At 33.9% G+C, this 24077-nt stretch overlaps 1 protein-coding gene across 1 annotated transcript in view; it reads right to left on the bottom strand.

Moving 5' to 3' along the window:
- The window catches only part of LOC147388328 (phenylalanine--tRNA ligase beta subunit, cytoplasmic-like), a 30370-nt gene extending 6522 nt beyond the window's left edge, over window positions 1-23848 (bottom strand). Inside the window, exons 1-15 of the mRNA XM_086420134.1 lie at window positions 23694-23848; window positions 19131-19253; window positions 18945-19000; window positions 18736-18839; window positions 18497-18626; window positions 18307-18422; window positions 14918-14984; window positions 13870-13911; window positions 10329-10370; window positions 10004-10080; window positions 9566-9692; window positions 9308-9475; window positions 6351-6479; window positions 6129-6239; window positions 3504-3638 (exon numbers count right to left, since the gene is read on the bottom strand). Of these exons, the coding sequence (XP_086276260.1) occupies window positions 3504-3638; window positions 6129-6239; window positions 6351-6479; window positions 9308-9475; window positions 9566-9692; window positions 10004-10080; window positions 10329-10370; window positions 13870-13911; window positions 14918-14984; window positions 18307-18422; window positions 18497-18626; window positions 18736-18839; window positions 18945-19000; window positions 19131-19188 (1362 nt within the window). The 5' untranslated portion in view covers window positions 19189-19253; window positions 23694-23848. The remainder of the gene's footprint in view (window positions 1-3503; window positions 3639-6128; window positions 6240-6350; window positions 6480-9307; window positions 9476-9565; window positions 9693-10003; window positions 10081-10328; window positions 10371-13869; window positions 13912-14917; window positions 14985-18306; window positions 18423-18496; window positions 18627-18735; window positions 18840-18944; window positions 19001-19130; window positions 19254-23693) is intronic.
- Window positions 23849-24077: the final 229 nt, after the last annotated feature.

Raw genomic sequence — 24077 nt, 5'->3', positions numbered from 1 at the left:
TCTGAATCATTAAAAAGTCTCCCAAAGCCAAAATCTCAAGCGAATTTTGTCTCATTTCTAACTATAAAAGATGAAATAGGCTGACTTATTTTGCATAATTACTCAAAGAGCTCCAAAAATTGATCCTCTAAGAGTTTATCACTGGAATATTCAAAAAAAAAATTTGACCAAGTCAATTAAGGTTGACTGGGTCAACCATTGTTGACTCAAGTCAAGTCAATTCTAGTCAAACAACTTTGACTAAGTCAAATTGACTAAGGTCTTTTTAGAGAATTCTAAAAAAATTAGAATTTTTTTGTAATATCTAGATATTTTTTTGAAAATATCAAATATGATATTAGCTGATTTTTGTTTGTTGTTTCACTTTTTACATAAAAAAGGATAAGAAAAGTAAGAAGAAAAAAAAAAGATGAGAAAAGAAAGAAGGAAGAGAAAGAAAAGAAGGAAAGGAAAAGAAAAAGAAACAAAAAAAAAGGTTAGGCCCTTGCAACTCTTTATGATAGTTTTAGTAAAATTTAAAAAAAATATATTACTGATTTTATAGTTGTAAAATAGAATTTGTTTTGTTTTTAAAACAATTCTGATTTAGTAATTTTAAAACTAAAGTTGTTTTGTAAATTTTTTTCAACAACATGCACATACTTTATACATATTTATATTATTGTTTTTATGAGTTTAAAGCATGCTAGTAGTTGTTGTTTTGTTTAAAAAGAATTATTACATGCTTGTAGTTGGTTTATACATGTTTTATACGTATTTATATATGCTAAAAACAAAATACAACAACTATGAAAGTTGTTTTTGTAATAAATTGACACAACATGTATGCTAGATAGAAAGATAAAAAAAATTATTGTTTTATACGTACGTTGTACGTATTTTATACGTGATAAATATAAAATACAGCAATTATAAAAGTTGTTTTTATATAATATTTTACTATGTAAACTTAAATTGAATGCTCAAACCATTTGTTGCTTAATACATATTTTATACGTACTTTATACGTATTTTGTACTTATCAAAAAAAGAAAATACAGCAACTATATAAGTTGCTATTTTTATACACAATTCATATATTTTATTCATATTTTATAGACAGGCATGATTTTGAATAAGTTAAACTAGTGGACAATTTATTTTAATCATTTTGGTGATGGATTTCCAAGAAATGCTTCTAAATAAAAAGTTGAGTAAGAAAAGTAATTTATTAAAATAAAATATGAGAACGAGTTCTCAATTAATTGTTGTGTTTTTAAAATACCCAGTTAGTGAGATGCTTCGGCGTATGCCGTATAAGACACGAAAAGGAGAGAAAAGATGAAGTGATGCTTCAATCATAGACTGTGTAAGACACGAATGAGAAAAATACTTCGACTAAGGGTCGTGTAAGACACGAAAGAAAGAAAAAGAAAAGAGAGAGAAGACTATACATTTAAGAGTGGACTGGGTATTTAAAACACGTGTATGTTTTACTTTCAATACGTTTTAAAAAGAAAATAAATACTTATATGTAGTATTTTAGTGATTTATTAAAGAAATTGTGAAAACCTATAAAGAATAATATGTTGTGACATTTCCGGAACGATATGTTATTCTAGGATAACAGTTGCGTTGTTTGAGTTCTTATGTATTATGGGATGCATAAGAACGCAACATCAAAACAGAAATCCGGGAATTTCCTTTCTATCTTTAATAGAGAACAAGATATAGATAGTTGAATGATTGATAGAGATTATCGAGTATCACATACACGCCAGATCGGCATAGATGAAGATGGCTAGTTAATGATCATTAATAGTCTAGAATAGTCAAGAAAGAATAACCTACTTGATTTGGCCCGTTTCTTAAGGCCTTGGTCAACGGCAAACCTGAACCGGAAAACAATTACCCAAATTGTGACAGAGGCTGGCCATAGAATCAAGAACTAACGGTGGGGTTCCACACTGGTGAAGTATTGAAATAATCGTATTTTGACTGAGATGTTCACATCAGTCGTGACCCTCAACTCTCTATTATAGTACTCTACTATTTGATATTATATTATGAACAATTGTTTCTTCAGATTTTTAAGTGTTTCAATTTCCTACTAAGTTTTATGACATCGGTATTCAATTATTTTCAATTGTGTTGAATATCAAATATGCATGATTTATGAATTCGTAGAATGTTTAAACTGCATATAGGATGCTGTTATTTAGAATTGTAAGATTTCCCTACTGGGTAACTCCCATGTTACTCACTCATACGACATCACAAATTTCAGGCGCACCTAGTTTAGGTGATCCTTCCGAAGAGACTCAGTACCGTGACCTTATAAATGATCAGTCCAAGCTTCCAAGAGTGGAGCATGGGTACTACTAGTAATGAGTCTTAAACTAGAGTTAGGTTTAAGTCTTTAGCTGTCGTTTTTGTTATGTAATTATGAACACCGTATTATGTCATTACTGTTTTATGTATATATGTCAAGTGCTCTGATGTTTGACGATACGTATCTGTTCTGTTGAGCAATGATCAGGTATGACATATAGTTATATTATTTGTCATTTACTTTTATGTATTGATTATCATGATATGGGTTTTATATCATCGGGATTCAACTTGGGAATCATGGGGATTCGGGTTGAATTTTTGGGGCGTGACAATCACCACACCAATAGTCCTCCCAAAACTGCACTTTATTCCCACCATCCACTTTGTTCCGCACTTTCTTACTAAACAAGATAAGGATTTTGACCACCCCTTTCGAAATCCCGCACCATAAGAACCACGAGCCTATCCACTTTCCCACCCCTATCTTCTTATCCCAAATGTCTCCGCAATAAACCCCATCCACCCCAAACATTCAAAGCCATTTTCCTAACAATGCCACTTTCCTACTATTCACTATGCTAATCCTCCTAAATCCAAGGTCACTCTGTTTTTTCTAAAATGGTCATTAGATCAAAGGAGTAGCACTGATGAACAAATAGAAGGCTAATAAGAAAATCAGACATTAAGCCCTTTATGGGAGCTTGGAAAAGTTTTGCTTTGAATTTTTCCTAAAAAATAAATTTATGCTATTTTGAAAATTCCAAAAAAGTCCAAATTTCCTTCTAATGAAATAATTTTCAAGGTCCTTTTCTTATTAGTATAGAGGTGAAGGCTGCATTGGTATCCAGGTGGCCAGGTCTGTCATTACCACTCATAAACTTGACTTGCAAAGGTGGCCCCTACCTTAAGGTTTTTCATAGGACCTAGGTTCAATAAATGTTTACTTCTTTCCTTTATCAAAATCATTTGAGAAACGAGGTATACTCCTTAGAAAAAAGTGGAAAAAGAGTATCAACAAGCAGCTAGAGTTCTCCTAACATAACAGGATTAAAAAATAAAAAATAAATAAAAAAAAACTTATAATATGGAATTAATATGAAATTAAAAATATCAAATTTTCATAATGTAATGAAGTTTAATATTAAATTTTGAACACTTAATTCTGTATAATCAGAAAAAAGTAAACAGACCTCAAAATCGGATGAACGAGGATTTGCAATGATTACAGCTGTTGATTTATCATCCTTCCGGTTCAACATGGAGAAATTTTCTTTATATGAGCACAATATCCATGTTAACACTTCAGTGAACCCAGCCATTGCAATCTATAAAAGAATAAAACTATATAAATAAAAATTTCATATAATTCCACAAAAGGGTATTGAATGCATAGACAAAATAGTAACAAGTGCAAACAGAGAAATAAAAAACACCAAATTCGACAAATTTGATTATTCACTAGCAAACATAAAAACAATAACTTGTATATAAAGAACTAAAAGCTCACGCAGCTTCACATCATCAATACAATTAACTTGTATTTAAAGAACTACAAGCTCATCATCAACACAGATAGGGCTTTCTCAAGTGCTAGTTAAATATAACATAAGGAAGAGTGAACAAAGATTTCAGTCCGAACATCCACAGTAACTTGTCCATTAATTGCACATTATTGTTGTGTCAGCCATTTCAGGTGAGCAAACAAAACAATATGTTGTGAAAATAATGAAATGTTTCAAAAGGCAAAGTTACAAAGACATATTACACGTATTTTAATGCAGATATATGCTAAAAACTGTTGTTTTGATGAAATCATATAACTTTCAACCATAAAATAATTCTCACTTCAGTGATTGCGATGTTAGATTAAATATATTAGTATTGGATTAGACTAGAAAAGGAATCAACGCAAAACTAGAACGGCAGAGAGCTGATTTGGAGTCCAAGGGCTCTACATAATTGAATAAGTAGAACCAAAACTGCGTATGTGAAATGCAAATTTAGTAATGACACCCATGAAGAAGGATGTCCAGTAAAAATAGAATACTCAGGATAAACCATGAAGTGACCCATTTAGTTACCTTGGTTTCTATTATACATAAGGATGGAGAGATTGAAAAGAATGTCACCCACAAATTAGAGCTAGATGGTTAAAGTGAATGTATGTTTCTCGAGTGCTACATGACTAATGCATCCCAATTAATATGAACAAATCATTTTGTGGTTTGCTTTAAGCAAGGCAGAAGTACATATAAAACACATAGATGGTTCTCTCTTACTAATGTTTCTTTTCCATTTTTATCCTCCCTCCCTCTTTTTCAATCTTTAGCTATTTCAATGCTTGCCTTGCATTGGCCAAAGAAAAATGAATGCAGTGGGCTTTGTTTACATATACAAAAATGTCACCCGCAAAATGACTAATGCATCCTCTTTTCAATAAAAGTTTATACTTATAAAAATAAAAAAATAAAAAAAGACACATTATTTCCATGGAATGAAATCAATGATTTCATGATTTTCGCATTTATTGGATTATTTATTTACTTTTATTTTTAATTTTAAGTGTTCATTTACAAAAAGGTGCTCTCATGAGACTTAAGCCCCCATGTGTTTAGAAACATTGATCCTACCTATAATGATGTGCTTTTCCTCAACATACAAACTGAAAACCCCCAGGAGGCAGATGGTTAACATAGGGGTAAAACTTAATTCGGTTCAAACCGAGAACCGAACCAAACCGTGGAATTTGGATTGGTCTGGTTCGGTATAGATTTATATCGGTTCGGTTTCGAATTTTAAAAATAAAAAACGGATGAATTCAGTTCGGTTCCCGGTTCAGATAATATAAAAAACCGAACCAAACCGAAAACAGAACCAATATTTATTTAAAATAAAATATTAATTTAATATATTTGATTTTTTTTTATAAATAAAAAACCGAACCCTCATCTCTCTCTGTCGTCTCTGCAACCGGCTGCCAGCGGATGCCACCGGCTAAAAGCCTAAAACCCCTCATCTCTCTGTCGTCTATCTCTCTCTCTCGTCTCTGCGAGCGGCTAACCCTCATCTTTCTATCGTCTCTGCAACCGGCTGCCAGCGGCTGATCCTCTCTCTCTCTCTCTCCGGCTGCGACCTGCAACAGGTTCCCCTCTCTCTCTCTCTCTCTTTGCGGCTGCGGCTGCGATTTACTACCAAACCATGGAACCAAACCAAACCGTAGTAAGGTCGGTTTGGGTTGGTTCGGTTCTAAACAAGTCGGTTTGGTTCTAGTTCTCATATGATGGAACCGATCTTGATTGGTTCGGTTCTGATTTTGCTCTAACCCGAACCAAGTTGCACCCCTAAGTTAACATACAATGTACTACTAGCAATTGGTGAGAACAAAAAACTAAAAATGTGTCTACTAGAACTACTAAGTAACCATCAACACTAGCAGAGTGAAGCAGTGCAAGCAGCTTATAGCCTGAATGGGGTACCAAGGAGGCTAAACATAGGCTCTCTCCACCATGAGCAGTAAGGATTTGGTGGTTGTTACCAATCAAAAATAATAATAATAAATATAATATTCTTCTCATTAACATTATTTCATTGCTAATGATGGTAATGCTAATGAGATTGTGCTCCGGGAAATGAACTAAGCTGGAATTTTCAAAATTGAGTATCATGAAGGAACCACCAGATTTGGGTTAGAATCCTTTGAACCAGACTTGAAAGCAACATCTGCTAAAAACATTGTCTTAAGAAACAAGAAAAATCTTACAAATAATAATAATAATAAAGAACAATATCAATGAAGGGACTTCTTGCTTTTGTACCTCCAATCTGATAAGATCGCTAACTTGGCTCAAGGGTTGTTGCTTTCCTTGCGTCGAAATAACTGGCTTTGTTCTTGGGATATTGTTAAAACCATAAGCAATGGCAAAATCCTTTAAAAGAAACCATATAACTTGTTATTACAAATACATGTGAAGTCAACACAAGCGGTCAACAACACTAGAACAGAATAAAACAATCACTCAATATACTGTAATCAATACCTCAGCCACATCACAAGCTTCAAGAATGTCACTTCTGGTTGGAGGTACAGATACAATGATATTGCATTCCTCTTTTCTTGATACAGATTGATCAGCACGCAATTGCATCTTCGTCAGCAAAGCAGCTACCTAAATTAAACGGAAGATTAATTGTAAATAAATTACAAGAAACTTTAAACTCTTCAACATGTGTCACACTTAATTTCTCCAAAAGATGCATGTATACTCATAAAAATGTTCCAAGTACCACATCGCAGACTATACATTGGTAGTAGAAAACCTGAAACAAATCTCAAGTAATAAATTTACGGGGATGATCATGATGCGCAAACACGCAGATTTAGTTAACAAAACTATCAAGAAACGCCACCACTCATCACTAAACTTTTTAGGGTGGTTGTTTTTTTTTTTTTTTTTTTTTGGGGGGGGGTACTTGAGGAAAAGGAATTTTCCAAGAAAACTATGATTTTTCTGTGCTAGTATAAATATTCTCAAGAAAATCAAATTCCAGCTAATTCCACCTCCTCTGAAAACAAGTGAAAGACAACCGACAAACTCGCGCTCTTCTTCTTCTTCCAGCAACTGACAACAACAGAATTGCCACCCTTCCCCAAAGACCATCGAGTCCCATCTAAAAACATGTTGAAAGAAGATTTTCTTAAACCCTATATGTACTTTTGCCACAAAAAACAAGAAAGGCTTAATGCAAAGAATAATGTCAAGCATCTTTTCCCCTTCCCCTCAAATGATCTCATACTTCTCTCCTTCCAGATCCCTCAATAAACAACAAAGGGCACTATAAAACATCCACAAAGATCATCCAAACTATGATATGTGAACAGATGATCCACAGAACCTCCACTATTTCCAATCAAGAAGCACATATTAGGTACAAATAAAAAATAAAAATAAAAAATTCATAGAAGTAGCATCCATTAATCAGGGGAAAAAACAGATTTACATTATGATATAGATCATCCAAAGTGATTATAAAAGAACAGTTGATCCAGTGATTCTCCACAATTTCTAAACAAGAAGAATCACACTTGTCATAGGAGTAAGCATATGGGGTTGTGCACACATTATATTAATCAGAAAAAAAAATTACGATATGCGATAAAAAATATACACTCTAACTTCTTCCACAATATATACAGTACGCTCAGTAGGATATTCAGTAGGACACAGTAGGACATACAACTATCTCCTTAGGTGATTCAATAATCTTATGAAGAATCTACTCACAGAAGACAAGGGGTGGGGGGCGGAATAGAAGAAAAGAAAAACAAAAAAAAAAAAAAAAAAAAAAAACGGTGAGCTAATATACAGATCTTGGCGAAGAAAGATTTCACTGAAAAAATTCCTTGAGTACCACCACTTCAAAATATTACCATCCTCCTCTCCTACTACCCAAGTCCTCTCAAGATCATTCATTATCCTTACTATATCATCTATCTCTAGACATTGCCCACTGCCTCTATCTCAAATCAAAACCCAGCTTACCAAGCATAAAGTCCACGAAGCTCTAACTAAAAAAATCATAGGCCTTTTTAAAACCAATTAGCAAACGATGTACATTTTCCTCGATTTAACTATTGAATCAACACATTCATCAATGACAAGAACCTCTACATGCATTTTTAATCAAGAAAATAAGCTTTTGAAATGGGGGTTCGAGTGGTAGCGCAGCCATTTTCTTGCTGGGGTCGAGTGCTTTTATGGCGTTTGAGTTGAGTCTCTTCTGTATGTATTAACAACCAGAAGGAGCCTTTCTGGGCAGGGTTTTCGGATAGAGAGCGGACCAGAAGTGGAGGCTGTGTGGGCCTTTGAACTCACGTTTTTGATATCTCAATTATGGGTTTTTACCACCTTTGCAATGCCTTAATCCATATGGAAATTAAGTAAATCCCAAATTTCCTCTTAGTATATTGCAATGTTGCCAGAAGAGCACACATAATCTGCCTACCTTTAACAAATACTCCTTGAAAGGGAAATATGATCATGTTATAAAATGCCAAGACATGAGGTGAAGCGTTTAACTAGCCAAATTATTGGGGTGGCTTAAGCCTCAACAACATGCATTTTTAAAAAGACAAATAAATAAACAGAAGAGATTCAATAAAAGAGAATAATCAAGGGAAAATATATTTAAAAAAACTATGACAATTCATAATTTTATATTCCAAAGTACATTATCCAAATCCAACTTCCAAACTCATCAAAATCAAATTAAAATTTTACCACATACTTTCACTTTCCATTCATCCCTCAAACAAGAAGCGACAGTTAAGTGTAACAGTGGCATTCAATACCCCTAACTTATCTAGAAATCTCAGCAAGTTTTTGCATGAGGTTAATATTTGTTGAATAAGCTGATCATTGTTTCCTTCTACTTAATGGGCTACACCACTTAGATTCTGTCTCGTATCCAACGCTAACTTTGATTATGGACAACATCTCCACAAAGCCAATAGAATCAAGCCTCTACCATTTCTACGGGTATCACCAGTAAACTGCCATTCAAGGGTTTCTACAAGAATGCCATCAAGTTTTAACTTAATCCCATCACATTAGGCTTCTTCGAACCAGTGCATCAAACTTCTTTTCTTTTAGAAGAATCTTTAGAATTTTGATCCACCTGTGCTCAAGTTCTGTATTCCAACTTCATTGAAGTTTGTAAGAACCAACACTAATTTGGAGATCTTAAACTTGACGTGATAATGAGTTAATGACAGACATGAAAGGATCATTTCTAGTGCCAAACATAAAGAATCAAGCAAAAAAATACAAACAAACAAACAATCAGATGAATAAGATATTTTTAAATAGTTTACTTTTGGTAATTCAAATAAACAATGAACAAAGTGCAACAATGAACAGTTATTGGCACACTTGATGACACCTTATATTACCATAAATAACTAACATGTAAAAGAGAGTCACAAAGGTTGCAATACCTGTCTTGCCTCAACAGAGACACCAATTCTTCCAGTGATTTTAGATAAAGGAACCTCAATTTTGCAGTCTGATAGATCAGGATAAACACATGACTTGCCATCGTGGTACACCACTTCAACAGGGTCCACCTCAAATTTTCTTTTACAGTACACCGAAAACATGGTTACCTAAGAGTAGACAGGTGTCACTATTTACTAGGGCAAAATAAAAAAAAGTTGACAAGCAAATAAATGCAACATAAACTTCTTACTGCCCACCATTGTGTTCAAAACAATTTTCGCTTTTGTCAAATCAGTTGCTGTGCATTCAATGAATACATTCTTTGTCTGTAGAGTAATTGCCGAATGTGCTCCATTGATAATTGGAGGCAAAGATAAAACGGTTCTGCAGAAATAATTTTTATTATTTCAAGCAAATAGAAATGTTAAGGTGTTAAAAGAATTTCAATTTGTCAACCAACTTTCAGTTAAAATATATACAATTTGCTAGAATTAAGAGCAAGTAGACTGCAAAATATGAATGGCACTAAACAAGTGCACTCATATAAAAAAGCAGGAAAAAAATGGGTGTGAACTCAGCATCTCAAGTGATGAGAAGTCATCAATAAAAAACAAAAAATCAAAAATCAAAGTAGATTAATGAGCAAGGAAGTTTTAATCATTACGGTTGAATTTCATACCAAAGGGGAAGTGTACCTGTTGCAATCATATATGACCGGGAACACTGGTGAGTTCTCAATTATGTGCAAGAACTTCTTAAGTTTCAAATCCAACTGCAAAAATATTCATAGTAAATGATGCATCAATTACAATGAAGCAAATGATTTCCAAATGCTAAATTACTGAAACAATACAAAATCCCCTTAAACCAAAAAAGGGGTGTTATGCCACCAAATTCAAGAGAGAAAAAAGGAAATAAACTTCTAACAATGCAACTTGTCATCCTTATACATTAGCATGGACTTATATAATAGGCCAAAAACAAGCACCAAAGAAGATGCCCTAGATCACCAGGACTCACTTCGTAAAATTTCATGAGTTCATCAGCTCTGAAACTTTTCACCTGCAAAAAATCAAAGTTAAAATGAGTTGAATTTAGCATTGCTAAAATGCAGAAAGCAATCAAATATTAAATAAAGTAAGGAGTTGAAGAAGACATAACAAAGATCATTACTATAATGGCATCCCAAAATAGTAAGATAAGAGAGGGAAATCCCAAGGGAAAGCATAAGAGTTCTAAAAGCACCACTATATGTCCAAAATGATATCATCAATTTATATAAAACAAATACTTCAAGAGCATCACGGTCTTACAAGAAAGAAATTCCCTATCTCCATTTTGTTATAATAGTGGCAGTGGAAGGTCTAGGGAGGATGATGAATAGAGCTATTGAGAAAGGTGATATGGTAGATCTTGGAGTTGGTAATGAGGACTTTCGTTTTTCCCACATACAACTTGTTGACGATACTCTTTTGGTGGTGTGAGCTGAGTAGTTTTAAGTTGAGATTTTTGAGAAGATTACTTTGCTTTGGAGTCATCTTGGGTTTGAGGATTAACTTCAATAAGATAAAAAATTTTGAGGTATAAGTACATAATATAGAGTTGTTTGTAGGGACTCCGAACTGTGACACAATTTATTTGCCTTCTAATTACCAAGGCCTTCCTTTAGGTAGCCTCAAAAATCTAGTCATCAAAATTTTTCCTCGGAGGTTAGCCACATTCTCTTGGAAGTCTTCAGACACAGGTCGGTTGGATTTGACAAGGAGTGCTCTTACTGGTCTCCAAGTATATTTCATGACCTTATTCATCAAATCAAATTGGTGCAGACATCTATGAAGAGTATTGTCCTGTAAAAATTGATCGTAAATTTTTTACCTCGAGTCTATTATATATAAGGATAGAGAAATTGTGGAAGATGTTGCAGTAAAAACAATTATGCTTTATGGAGTTGAATGTTGGGTAATCAAGACGCATTGTATTAATAGATTGAGCATAGAAAGGTGAAGATGTTGAGATGGATGAGTGGAAAGACTAGGAAAGATAAACTTAGAAATGAACAAAATAAAAAAAAAATGGAGGAACAACTCCAAAAGCCCACAAACTAAGAGAGTCAATTGAGATGGTTTAGGCATGTTGAACAAAGGCCAATTTAGTTAGAAAGTATATACAAGTTGAAGATCCTAAAATAGCAAAAAAAAGGTCCAAAAGAATGTGGACTGGGATAGTGGAAGCAGATATGAACTTCTAAACAGAATTAAATGGAGGAATAGGATTCATTAGCCAACCCCAAACTTTAGGGATAAGGCCTCTATGATGATAATTCATTATTACAATCCGCATAGTTAAAATTTTAATTATAACTTCCAGTAGAATGATTTTGAAGAATATAATGTCATTTGGAAGAACAGGAAGTAGTTAATGCTCCGGAAAAAAAAAATGGTGAGTTGGGAACTAGGAAACTTAAAGAGACCAATTTGGCCCTTTTTACAGGTTGAATTTGGCGTAATTGGGAAGGGTCTTTGGAGGTTTGGGGACACGTCTTCAAGCCTTTGAAGGAGGGAAATTTTTTCTAAGCGTGGGAGTTGAATTTTGGGTTGGGCTGATGAAGAGGTTCACAATTCTTTGTAGTTGTAGCATTTGGAAACTGGAAAGGCATCTAATATGTTTTCTTAGGCTTTAGATTTAAAGTGACCAGATGAGATGGTGTTAGGCTCAGAGGACCTTTGGTGTGGCGACTTTCCCTTTAAAGATCAACTTTCTCAGATCTTCCCTTTACTAGATAAGAGGAACCACTTAAAGCAGGATTTCAGGACTCATAACAGTGAGGATGTCTCATGAAACTTTAGTTTCAGCATGCACATAATTTTCACAAATCAAATACCTATTGGCTAATCAGTTGAACAGTAAAAGCAATTATAATTTCTCTTCCTCGAGCAATGGCAGACATATTCAATCCAGAAGTTGATATGAAACGTTTATGGTCAGTTCATTTTACTCAAGTTTGGACTAATATTTATATATTTATGCTTCACCAACCTTTGCTTGGGTTCCAAAATACCCTCAAAAGTGAGATTTTTCACTTGGAATGCTTCCTAGAAAAAATCCTTTTTGCTAATCAATTGATTCGTAGAAAAAGAATTATTGTAGAGTTTTGTGTTATATAGTACTAATGGGAAATATGTAAATTATCTTCTAATCCATTGTTGTCTAGCTCAAAAGGTTCTTTCTTTAGAAATATCCTCAAAAGTGGGATTTTCACTTCAAATGCTTCCGAGAAAATATCTTTATTGCTAATCAATTGATTCATAGTAATAGAATTATTGTAGATTTTTGTGTCAAGTGGTTCTAATGGAAATATGTCCATCATCTTTTCCTTCATTGTTGTCTTGCTCAAAAGGTTTGGAGACATTTCTATAAACATGATGGAATATGTTGGACTCTATCCAGTTCAATTATTGAGCATTTTTTGGATTTGCCACTACAATCCTTCTCTTCTAGAAAGAGGCTTCTGTCGAAACTTCTCCCTTTCACGATTTAATGGATTGAGAAAAATAGGAGGGTTTACGAAGGCAAAGTTAAGGAGATTCATGACATCATTCTTGACACTAAAACAGTCTTGTTTCTTTGTTCCATATTAGCTTGGGAATGAAGGGGTCATTTTCAAGGATTTTGTTTTAGAAGGGATTTAATTGCAAATGGAGTAGGATGGTGTTCCTTTTTGTCTGTAATCCTCCTTGGTTGGGCTGCTCAATCTCCTTGGCTTCTTTGTATAATCTTTTGTTCTTAATAAATTTTATAATTTTCAGGAAAAAAAAAAGTATTTTTAGTCAATATGCATGTAAAATGACCTGATACCCAAAACCCCCAACATCGCTCAATACGGATAGTTTGCACTAGAAGATGCAAAAGAATTCAACCAAACTAGCCTAAATTGTGAAGAATCCGATGTCAACTCTGACTTTATGTTTGATTTTCTTTCTTGTTTGAAGACGAACCCAACCAAGCATTCTGAATTACCATCCTGTTTGACACTACCTTCGCTCAATGGAATTTTGCTCCCTCCTCTATGAGAATTAGATTATTCAATATCCCCCACCACAGAATAAAAATTTGAATAGTTTTTGCAAAGTTGTTATTAAGACAAAAGTACCCAACACCATTCAAGTGTGACTTATGCCCCTCATTGGCATGTTCTCACTGATTAGCAATCAGTTGTAAGGAAGCCTCCAAATGTTCCCACATCAATTTATATGCTAATTTGACTTAGTCTAACAACACATTGTTGAGTGGTTGTTTCAGTTTGAAGCTTAGTGTTTGATCAAGGCAAGGTTTTACAGTAAAACACTACGGCTTACATAAACAAGGAAAAATGTTGAGGAAGTTAAAATATGGACAACAGGGAACAGAATGCTATAATAGACGACGATCAAGTAGCCGTGAAAATACAAAAAAGTAGAAATCTTGAATAATTTTCAATAGGAAAAGACGAGATCATTGAAATGATTTGGCTTCGGTTCATAGAGATTTATGGTGTACTGGTAACCCAAATCTAAATACTCACCTGTTTCAATGGCACAAAGTTTATCTCCGTAGGTGGCAGAGCCTGAAAATACAAACAAAAACTGTAAATAATAATGCAAAATAGAAAGATTGATTTCAATCATTAAACCAGCCTTTATAATGTTAATAGCAGACGGAACTTCTCCTTCAATCCTTTAATCAATATGGATTGTGCTTTTTGTAAGAATATAGGAAACATTACCCACTTGCCTTGAACACCTAAATAAAAGAGGCAAGCGGGTAAGTCAACCACTAAGAAAAAGAAGTTCCATTTAAGAGCAACTCCAAGGGGAATATCCAAAATGAAGCCATAATGGATAGCCACATGCTTATGGATAGTCATTTTGGATATTCAAGGGGTATGCACTCCAACCATGCTATCCATAAGTATTTCAATATTTTTTTTAATTCAATCCAAAATGGAGATGGAGAATAGTGCATTGGAGACCCACAAAATCCAAAATGACTCCAAAATAGCGGGGGATGGAAAACTTGCTATCCAAAATGGAGAGTGGGATGGATAGTGCGTTGGAGACCCCTATTTTGGATTTAACACTCCAAAATGACAGTTGTATGGAGAGTGGGATAGGGAGTGTGTTGGAATTGCTGTAAGTGGGGGCTATTTGGCCAGCCCTCCCTCCCTCTCTCACATACATAGAGAGACCTCATTTGATCATCAAAGTACACCCCAAAACCATTTGTCGAAGAGTTCATTTTAAAATGACTTCATTAGCTAAATCTCAGTACATCCCAGCAGGCCCTTAGTGAATTGCTTGACTAAAACAAATAAAACCCTGGGGAAGATTCAAATATACACCAAGTAAAGCCATCTGACTCAACTAGTATTGATTTCTTTCCAAGAGGAAAGGTTAATTATTTGGACAAATATGAATATATAATTAGTCCAAGGAACCACTGGAAAATTCCTCTGTATCAAACGAAAATGTTATGAAAATCTTCCTTTCAAAGAGAGAGAGAGAGAGAGTGTGTGTGTGTGTGTGCCATGCTTGAAAAAATGCAAGGCAGTGGGTTATGAAATTATGTGCTACCTCATATGTGAAAGGACCTTGTATTGTATCCAAATCATGTGTCCCAATAGCAACGAGGGTTCTCCGCCTGAATCAAGATTTTGGAAGTAAACATTGTGCAAAACTAAGATAGATAATACCATACATTTTGCAAAACAATTCATGCTGACCAAACAAATGATGAAGATATTCAACTAAAAGACAACAGGCAACATTGTTGACATGCAGTCGTGCACAACCCAAACAAAGCAGCTACAAATTATACAAGAATATGCACTATTTCCATCAAAGCAACATATAAAAGGAAATTTACATGCATGCATGCAAGCAATACAACCACCAAAACTGACAAGTTCATCAGCTTGTTGTACACTCAACTTGAAAATATAAAAGCTCTTGCTTACTTAGGATTTTACGACTGAACAACTATAAGTTGCATTCTAATGAGATATCAATAATTTTTTTTCTCACAAGAAACAACTTCGGCAGCATATCAAAACGAGCCTCAAAAGCACACTTTAGATTTTATAATCTATTGTGCTCTAAGCACAAAGGTTTAAATTTTATAGTCTATTTAAGGGAAAGAGCAGAACGATCACGAAGTCATCATTAGCATTCTTGCGTTCATATCCTTTGGGCGCAACCAATTTGAGGATTTTAGATGGGTCATTTCTGAAAATTTTCATTTTAATAAGGAGTCTGTGATGAGGGAGGGGGCTGTAGTGCCTTCCGGTGTTGTTCAGTGCCTCATAGGTTTTTCTTTCCTTTAGTATGAGGTTAGTCTTCTCGACCTCCTCTTTCTTTTTAAATAGTACATCTTATGCTTATAAAAAAAATTATGGGGATTTTAGTGGTGATCAAATGGATGGGATTAAGTGGCCCATTCCAAAAAATAGAATATCTTTTTAAAATATTTTATTATAGACTCTGTCCCTCTTATTCATACACAGGTAAGATTGCTAATATAGGAGTGTCTAGACAGTACTTAATTGTTTAGGATCATTTCCAAGACGCATAATTTCTTCCTCTTGCTTTTACTTGTTTTTGTGCTTCTAGTGAACATGTAATCATTCTGGAATAGTGGTGTATATTATAGAATACAGATATCTGTATGGTTGGCTCCATCGATCCCAGATTTGAAACAAGGAAATTCCAAATTAAATGAAGGTCAAAAGCACGCCACTAGCAAAGAACTTGGTTTTTTTCAAACTCCCAACTAGTTCTATAGTATGTAATAAAGACATAGACACATGTTGATGTCCACAACTGTATCCAGTGTCAGACACATTGACCTCACTGTTCCAAAACACATACAACTACAAGTATGTCCAGCTGATTCTGTATGTTGAGAAAAATTTATCTTTAAAATACTTGGCTCAAAAAGTATGTGATGTAGAAAGAATATGCTTAAATAAATTTATACACATTCAAAATTCATATATGCAATACATAGATAATAGTTAGAAAGTATGTAACAAGGACACGGATACATGTGTTGAGGTTCCACATGGGCCTTTGATAAGCCCAAAACGTCAATCTCCTTACCCATTATAACATTATATTGTTAGATCTGCTGAATATGGAAGTCAGTATGGCACACGGAGAGGGTTTACAAGGACATTTGGGATATTATGGGACAATAGCATTGACAGAAGACAAATATTATTAGCTAAAAGTGAAACAGGACACAATACAATATGTCAAAAGAAGCTGCATGTAACAAATTTCCAAGGCTCCTATCCAAAATAGATCCATCTGTACACTACTAACAGTTCCAAGAACATATAAGAAAGCCATGGATGATAGATCTTCCATGGACTCATTAAAGTATAAATTACATTCTGATGGTAACAAATAACTAATAAGTTCCCTAAGACCCTAATAAGCTTCTAATCTCTGTGGCTCATTGCTTCTAATTCCAACCGTATATTTTAACGTCAGCTTCAACTTAAAACGCCACTTTTACAGACACAAAATAGCATGCGCATAACAAGCTGAAAAATGTGGGCAGGCCCTAGCCATAACTTCTTGGAGGAGCTCTCAAACAGTCCCTAAGATCTAAACTGTTGGGGCAGTCCTCGCCCTTTTAGGGTTTAGGGTTCCATTTGATTGGGCCTATTGATTGCACTAATATTGAACCAATCATCATGCAATGATGCAACAGGATCAACTATTGGGTTGGTGTGCATCCTTTGTGAAGGGATGATATCCATATATATCAAAGTTCCAGAACTCAATCCTTGTACCTGACCTGGAGGAGAGCCAATACTGATATGAGATGTTTAGGATCTGTTTGTTACGGCTTTTTTCGGTGGTTTTTTGGACCCTGAGCCCAAAAAAAAGCACGTTTGTTGGTAACGGCTTCTACTTCAACAGCTTTTGTGGGAAGCCCAAAACTGCATTTTTGAGAAGCCTTGCTGGGACTGCTTTCGTGTGAGAGCCTCTAATAGAAGCCAACACCGAAAAACATATGGAGGTGAAATGACGACTTCACCTCCCCCCCACAATTCTTCTTAACTCGTCGATTAAACTAAAAAATCAATTCAACCTCTCTCTATTACTTCTTCTACTACTTTTTCGTCAGCTTCTATAACAAACAAGATTCTCTTGGAAGTAGCTTTCCAGACTCTGAGCTTCTGCTTCTCCTAGACACAGAATCCTGAAGCAGAAGCTGAAATCTATAACAAACAGACCCTTAACATGCCTAGGTCCATTTACTTGAATGCTTATGAATATATTGTCCGGACCGAAATGAGATTCAAAATACACTCATCTCAAACAAGAATTAAAACCTTGATAGACATCAAAATATTTAAACTAGAGTCTAAGGCATTTAGTCGTACATTACCTAATTTTGAATCATTTGTGTCTTTCAAGACTCTTAAGAGCTGGAAGAGATCTTTCTAACGCGTGTTTAGACACCTATATAAACATAATTTATCCACGGCCAAGTCCAAGACCAAAATAACATTTATTTTTTTTATAAATAAGACCAAAATAACATTGTGAAGACACTCATCTCATATGGGTGCTAAAACCCTGATGGGCATCTGATTTTTGTCATTTAGATAGATGGGGTTTCATCATCCATGGAAGTCATTAGTATGTTTTAATTTGCTCTCTAATCCTTGGTTGGTAGCTTTGAACACTATGTAGAGGCATCTTTTCAAGATGTTTTCAAAGGACGACTCACACTTAATATGGTTATTGACTGTCATAGACAGTATACCAGTTTGGACGTTAGATAGTGAATAAGCAAACATTTCCTCAAGCTTCGATGTTCCACTCATTGAACATTCAATATTTATAAAGCATGGCAGAAGAACAAAAATAGACGTAAATAAACAAAACCAATGTAAGAAGCTTAACAGGCTACATTGAGACAACAAAACCACCGTAAGAAGCTTTACCGGCATATGTTCTGATGGAGCTTATCTTGAAGGTCAATAAAACTCTTATACTTTTCTTCATCAAAAGTAATTCCTCTCAGAACAGCACAAACTATAAAAGGCCGAATCAAAGAAGTCTGCATAGAAAACCCGTACTTAAATTGCAGGTAAAATGACTCATAATATACTTGATTGATTAGTGAATTAGTACCTCTGGTTTTACATGTACTTTAAGCATGGATTCCCTTGGGATGTTGGCCACTGTATATGTGGGTATCTCATCGAGTCCCATAAAAATGCAAAGAGCTTGCACAAGTCCTTCGAGACAAAGTAGATCATACCTGTTCGCAAATGAGATAAAAGGGATTAATCATCTAAATTATGATACTAAACTGAAAGTTTTAAAAAAATGTCAACTATTAAGCAAGCTCATTTACCACTTAAACATACCTGTTTGCCGGGACCTCAATTTTGTAGATAACTTCTTCGTCTTCTGTTGTATCTTCTTCTTCTTCCAAGTGCTTCTCTTTTCTGATAATTGCCTTTTCAGTTGTCTGAGAAAAATGTGACGATGTGTGTTTAACTTTGTTTGCATAATTGAAAATCTTGAATCATATTCTAAGAAAATGACAAAGCATGTAAGATTTAAGAGTGCTTACAACATCATCAAGCTCGAGTCCAAATTCCAAACATAACTCATCAAACTCGTCTTGTGCTGAGATCAGTGAATATGAGAACAACTCATAAAAACAACCCCCGTGTTTTTTAGCTCAGAGGAGAAAGTCAAATAACCGGAAACAGAAGTTGATAGAAAAAATTAAAAACAAAATTTTTTTTCTACATACTGTAAGTTCTTCCAAGTGCTTGGAATAGAAGATCCCTTCCAACAGAAATTTTAGGCATGATGGTGTGGTCTTTTTATTCCTTTCCTTCACTAAATGATATATGTGGTTTGGATTTCCCAATAGCTGCGATAAGGCTCCATATAGTTACTTACACCTTAAAAAATATATATATTAAAATATAAAAAAAAAAACTATGATCGGAGATGAAGCACGGTTGGGTCAGCTCAAGCTGGATTAAACCAAATACAAGCTTTAGACCGTTCAACCAAAGCCCAACCCAAGATTGACAATGGATTGCCCTAGATTTTCTTTTATTTTTTTATACAAAATTAAAAGCACGATTCCTTTATGATTGAGCATATAATATTCAAAAAATATAAAACATGAAATATAAGAAACTCGCTCACAAATAGTTATTGAACACATCTACTTTTGCTTCTCATTTCAATCGGACCAAAAGAACAAAACTAGGGGTGGCAATCTTAACACGACACGAAATTAATGGGTTCAAGTCGTTAAGCCTAATTGTATCGACACATCTAACCCGTTTATTAAATGGGTCATATCTCGGTTAAGGACGTTAACTCGTTTAACCCATTTTGACCTGTTTATTTCTCCATTTATGTTTTCTCTAATTATTTTTTATTGATTTTTTATATTTTACAAACATGAGTTTGGAGGAGTGATGGTGACAAGGATGGAGATAGATTATAGAAAGATGCTTTTATTATCACTATTTTGTCGTAGGTGTTGATATGTGGATGTGGTTTTTGAATTAGACCATGAGCACATTTTTTCCTGCTTTTCCCATTCCTTTTTTTTTTAATAGGTGGAGATATATAGTTTTTGTACTAGGCTAAGAATACATTTTTTTCCTTCTTTTCCCATCCCTTTAATTGGTTGCGGTATATTTTTTGGTGGTGAAACTTAGTTTATGTTTTGTGATATTTAATTTTTTCTTAATAAGTAAAGAAAAACAAAAAACAAAAATTAAATATCACAAAAAATTAAAATTAATTTATGTTGATAGATATTGGTTTATAGTTGTGTGACTTTATTTTAAGTAATGGTATTTTATTTTTGGTAAGGGAAATGGAACTTATTTTTCCACTTAAGATTAGAACCTTATTGAACAAGTTATATGGGTCAAATCAGGTTACCAATTTAATAAATGTATCGAGTTCAGGTTTAAGTTTTTGACACAATTATTAAATGGATAAGGTTTGGGTTGCACAAATCTTTAGAATACACAACACGAACATGACCCGACCCAACCCATTGCCACCCCTAACAAAAGTCGAGAAAAAAAAAAAAAAGATAAAAATACTAACCTAACCTTATTTCATGGCCACCTTGCAAGTCTAGGGATATTATTATTTGAAATCTCCTTGTAATTAGTCCTTTAGAGAGAGAGAAAAAGAGAAAAGAGTAGAAGAAGACATACTCAAGATTGCAACATGGCAGAAATTTGAGTACCGACTCACAAAAAGGATATAGGATTTTGGTGTGCGTATGTGTGGAAAGAAGAGAGGAGGTTTCAGGACTGCAACGATTCTGATTCGACTTAGTATACACATAGCAGATCAGTTAGGTCCAATTGAATCCCCAACAAAAAGAATAAACAACTGGACTCTATCCATCCCCGATCCAAATCAATAGAGTGGGCTGCTTCCAATCAATTTTTAGGTCCACTTTGAACCCCCCCCCCCCCTGCCATAGAAAAGTTTCCCATGATGACAAAACATTTAATAAAAAAAATTGATTTGAAATTTTTAAAAATTCAAAAGCAAAGTTTTACTATCAAGGAAATTTGTTCATAAAAATGCACTAAAAATGTTTTTAAACCATGAGTTACCAAGATGAATATCTCACTCGAGATATGATACAAGACGGTGAGGGAAGAAGAGGAAAATAGAGGTTAAGGAATTTGGTTTAGAGATTTGGGTAAGGATTTGGGCAACAACAAGAAAAGGGTTGAAAAAATTATGATCTTTTTCCAGAAAAAAAGGGTTTGGTAGAGTATAGGGCAGATTTGGAAAAGAGATTAATGAAATAAGGGTTAAAGGTTAAGATTTATAGGGTAATGATTAAAAGTTAAGAAAATGGAGAAAATATTAAGGGTATAATAAAATGGGTTTCAAGAATCAAGGAAATTCAAAAATCAAGGAAATTCAAGAATCGCGAAACTTAAGAGAAAATAATAAAAATTAGAAGAAAAAAGAGAAGGGATGAAAAGATAGAACCTTGGAATCATGCCCAGGGTTTCTTGGAATCACACCAAGAATGGTGGAGAACCCACTTCACTCCATAAAAGAAACTCATTCTTTATTCATCAAAATGCTTATTTCTTAGTTTTCAAACCCTAATAAACTTAATATAAGACAAACTAAAGTTACTAAACTGCCTCTCAATATTATACTAAGACCATAGGCCAATAAAACATGAAAATAAGTCCAAAAAACATAAAATTAAAATCCTAAAACAGAAAACTAAATAAATAACTAATCTAAAATAATCCCGAACTATAAATCTAGACTCAAATAAGTGAAAACCTAAATAATTACAAATTTTCCATTGGAACTCTTGATCGTTGACTTGATTTGCTCAGATGACTCTGGACAGGTTTTAAAATCGAGAATGTCTCTCATAGGCTGGCTTTGTCTTGTTTATAGCTACAAAAATAAGTAGAGGGAACAAGCTTCATCCCAACACTACAAGAGATTTCAAGACAAACATTGACTAGTATTGAACTATAGTATTAATTATTATTTTATAGGGAAAAGTAGGATAAATCCCACAATTGAAAACCAAAATAAGAGCAAAAACTTTAAACATGAATTGTTGGTCACACCTCTATAGCATAACACTATTATACCAATTGTAACAATAATGGCAGCCCACCATTATGCCATTATGATAGACCCTTCAAAACCTCGGTAGGTATAATCATCAAATAAAAGCAGTAGCTTTAACAATTCTTATGGAGAAAAAAACAAAAAAAAAAGCATCCATGTGGTAGTTCAAGTGGCAAAACTAGAGCACTTGAATAAAAATTGTAAGGATTTACAAACCAATAATATACTAAAACCATTGGTATAAATGAGTGAAAATGGTAATGGACATGACAATGCTACATATAAGGGAGGAAGCAGCAGCACACATTAACTAAACTACAGTGCATTAGTTGCATTGGGCAAGTGTATGGTGACAATAACGTTTAGAACGTAAGGAACTGCAATTATTTTATCAACAAAAAATTAAATTTTGCAAGAAAAAAAAAAAGGTGTAGAATATTAAATAAAGCGAGATATAGGAACATGCAGCATTAATGGAACAATGCTTTCTTGATAACAAATAGAACTCGATCCATGTCAAATCAAAGGGCCCTTTCATATAATATAGCTTGATGAACTCCTAATCAAAAATTGCTTCAACTTCAAAATTTGATGCCTTAATTCCAACAAATGGAACTTCAGCGCTCACTGCCATGCATGGTTTCAAATCTCGTCCAAGACTGAGATGACTCACTCTAAGTCATCTTGGTATCTTTCGAGAACAAGTGGCATATTCAATATGAATCGTCTCACACGTTGTCTCGTTTGACAGCCAAGATGACTTGGGCATTATTATTGAAAATCCCCACTGAGTCAACTGGATTTTTGTATTTTTATTAAAAATTATTTTTTTTATAAAATATTTATTATCTAAATAAAAAATATGATCTCAAGAATAAACATCTTCTAATCTACCTTATTTCATAAAAGAATTCTTGTAAAAATATATCTTAATAAGTAATTGAAAATCAAATTAAATGGTTTATCTCATCCAAGACGAAATGACAATATATACATATATAGAAGGAAAAAAAACTACTAATTGCTTTGTACAAAGTACCGAGTTTTAAAACCATGGTGCCAAGTAAATACTTAGCTGAGCAGAAACCAAAGATTTCCACTTACAAAGAACTACACACAATTTGATCATGGTATCGGTTGATACGTATCGGTATCGACCAAGATCAATATGAAACATTGACTCCTAAACTTCAAATGTTTGGGGAATGTATCGGATATGTACTGGAATGCATCAGCCGATACCAAATCAGTTTTGTCAGAAGCCGAAACATTCAATCGATATGATGTTTTAAACCATAAATTTGATAACATATTAACTGCTAATTAGCTGTAGTATGCCTTTTATTTGGTCTCTAATTATTGAAGAAACATAATATTACAGATTAAAGAAAAGTTCTTTAATTGCTTTATCATCCAATTAAGTTCCATTTGAACATTTTCAAACCCAATAAAAAAAATGGAAATTTTAACAGAAATTACAATAGAGAGAAGAGTAACTAAATTCTTAGTGCAAATTTTCATAAACCCTTTTTCCTATTTTGTAACATTTACAGAGAAATCCTACAACCAAGTGAAAATAGATCAAAAAATATGAACTTTACTTACATTCCGCCATTATTGGTGGTTTTTGAGAGAGGTGATCAGCATATTTTAGAAAATAAATAAATAAATATAAAATTAAATTAAATTAAAAAAAAAAAAAACTAACCTGGAGAAGGCAACGTTGGCTAACGGCAGAGTCCACTTCAACGGTGAGGTAACGGTGACGGGAGCTGGTTGCTGAAAGGTCGTGGGGTTTTCGACCGTTTTAGGGTTCTGAAGGAAGGTGAAAGATAGAAGACGTCTTTAATTTAGAGAGCTACTATTGGCACTCCAATTTTTAGTTATTGCACTCCAATACTTGAAATATTTATCACAACCCAATTAAAGATACGGATATTTCCAAAACGTGTTCATTTTATTAATGTCCAAAACATGCTGTTGGGATCAAAATTTTATAAATGTCCTTACAAATTTCATAAATCACAAGAAAGTCCTACAAAATTATAAATGGGCCCACCATACATGCAAATAGAGCCTATTGATTAGGCCT

This window comes from Akebia trifoliata, chromosome 13 (assembly GCF_017979445.1).
Source record: "Akebia trifoliata isolate Shusen 1 chromosome 13, ASM1797944v1, whole genome shotgun sequence".
NCBI classification, from domain to species: Eukaryota; Viridiplantae; Streptophyta; class Magnoliopsida; order Ranunculales; family Lardizabalaceae; genus Akebia; species Akebia trifoliata.
This window is presented reverse-complemented; position numbering and strand designations above follow the sequence as displayed.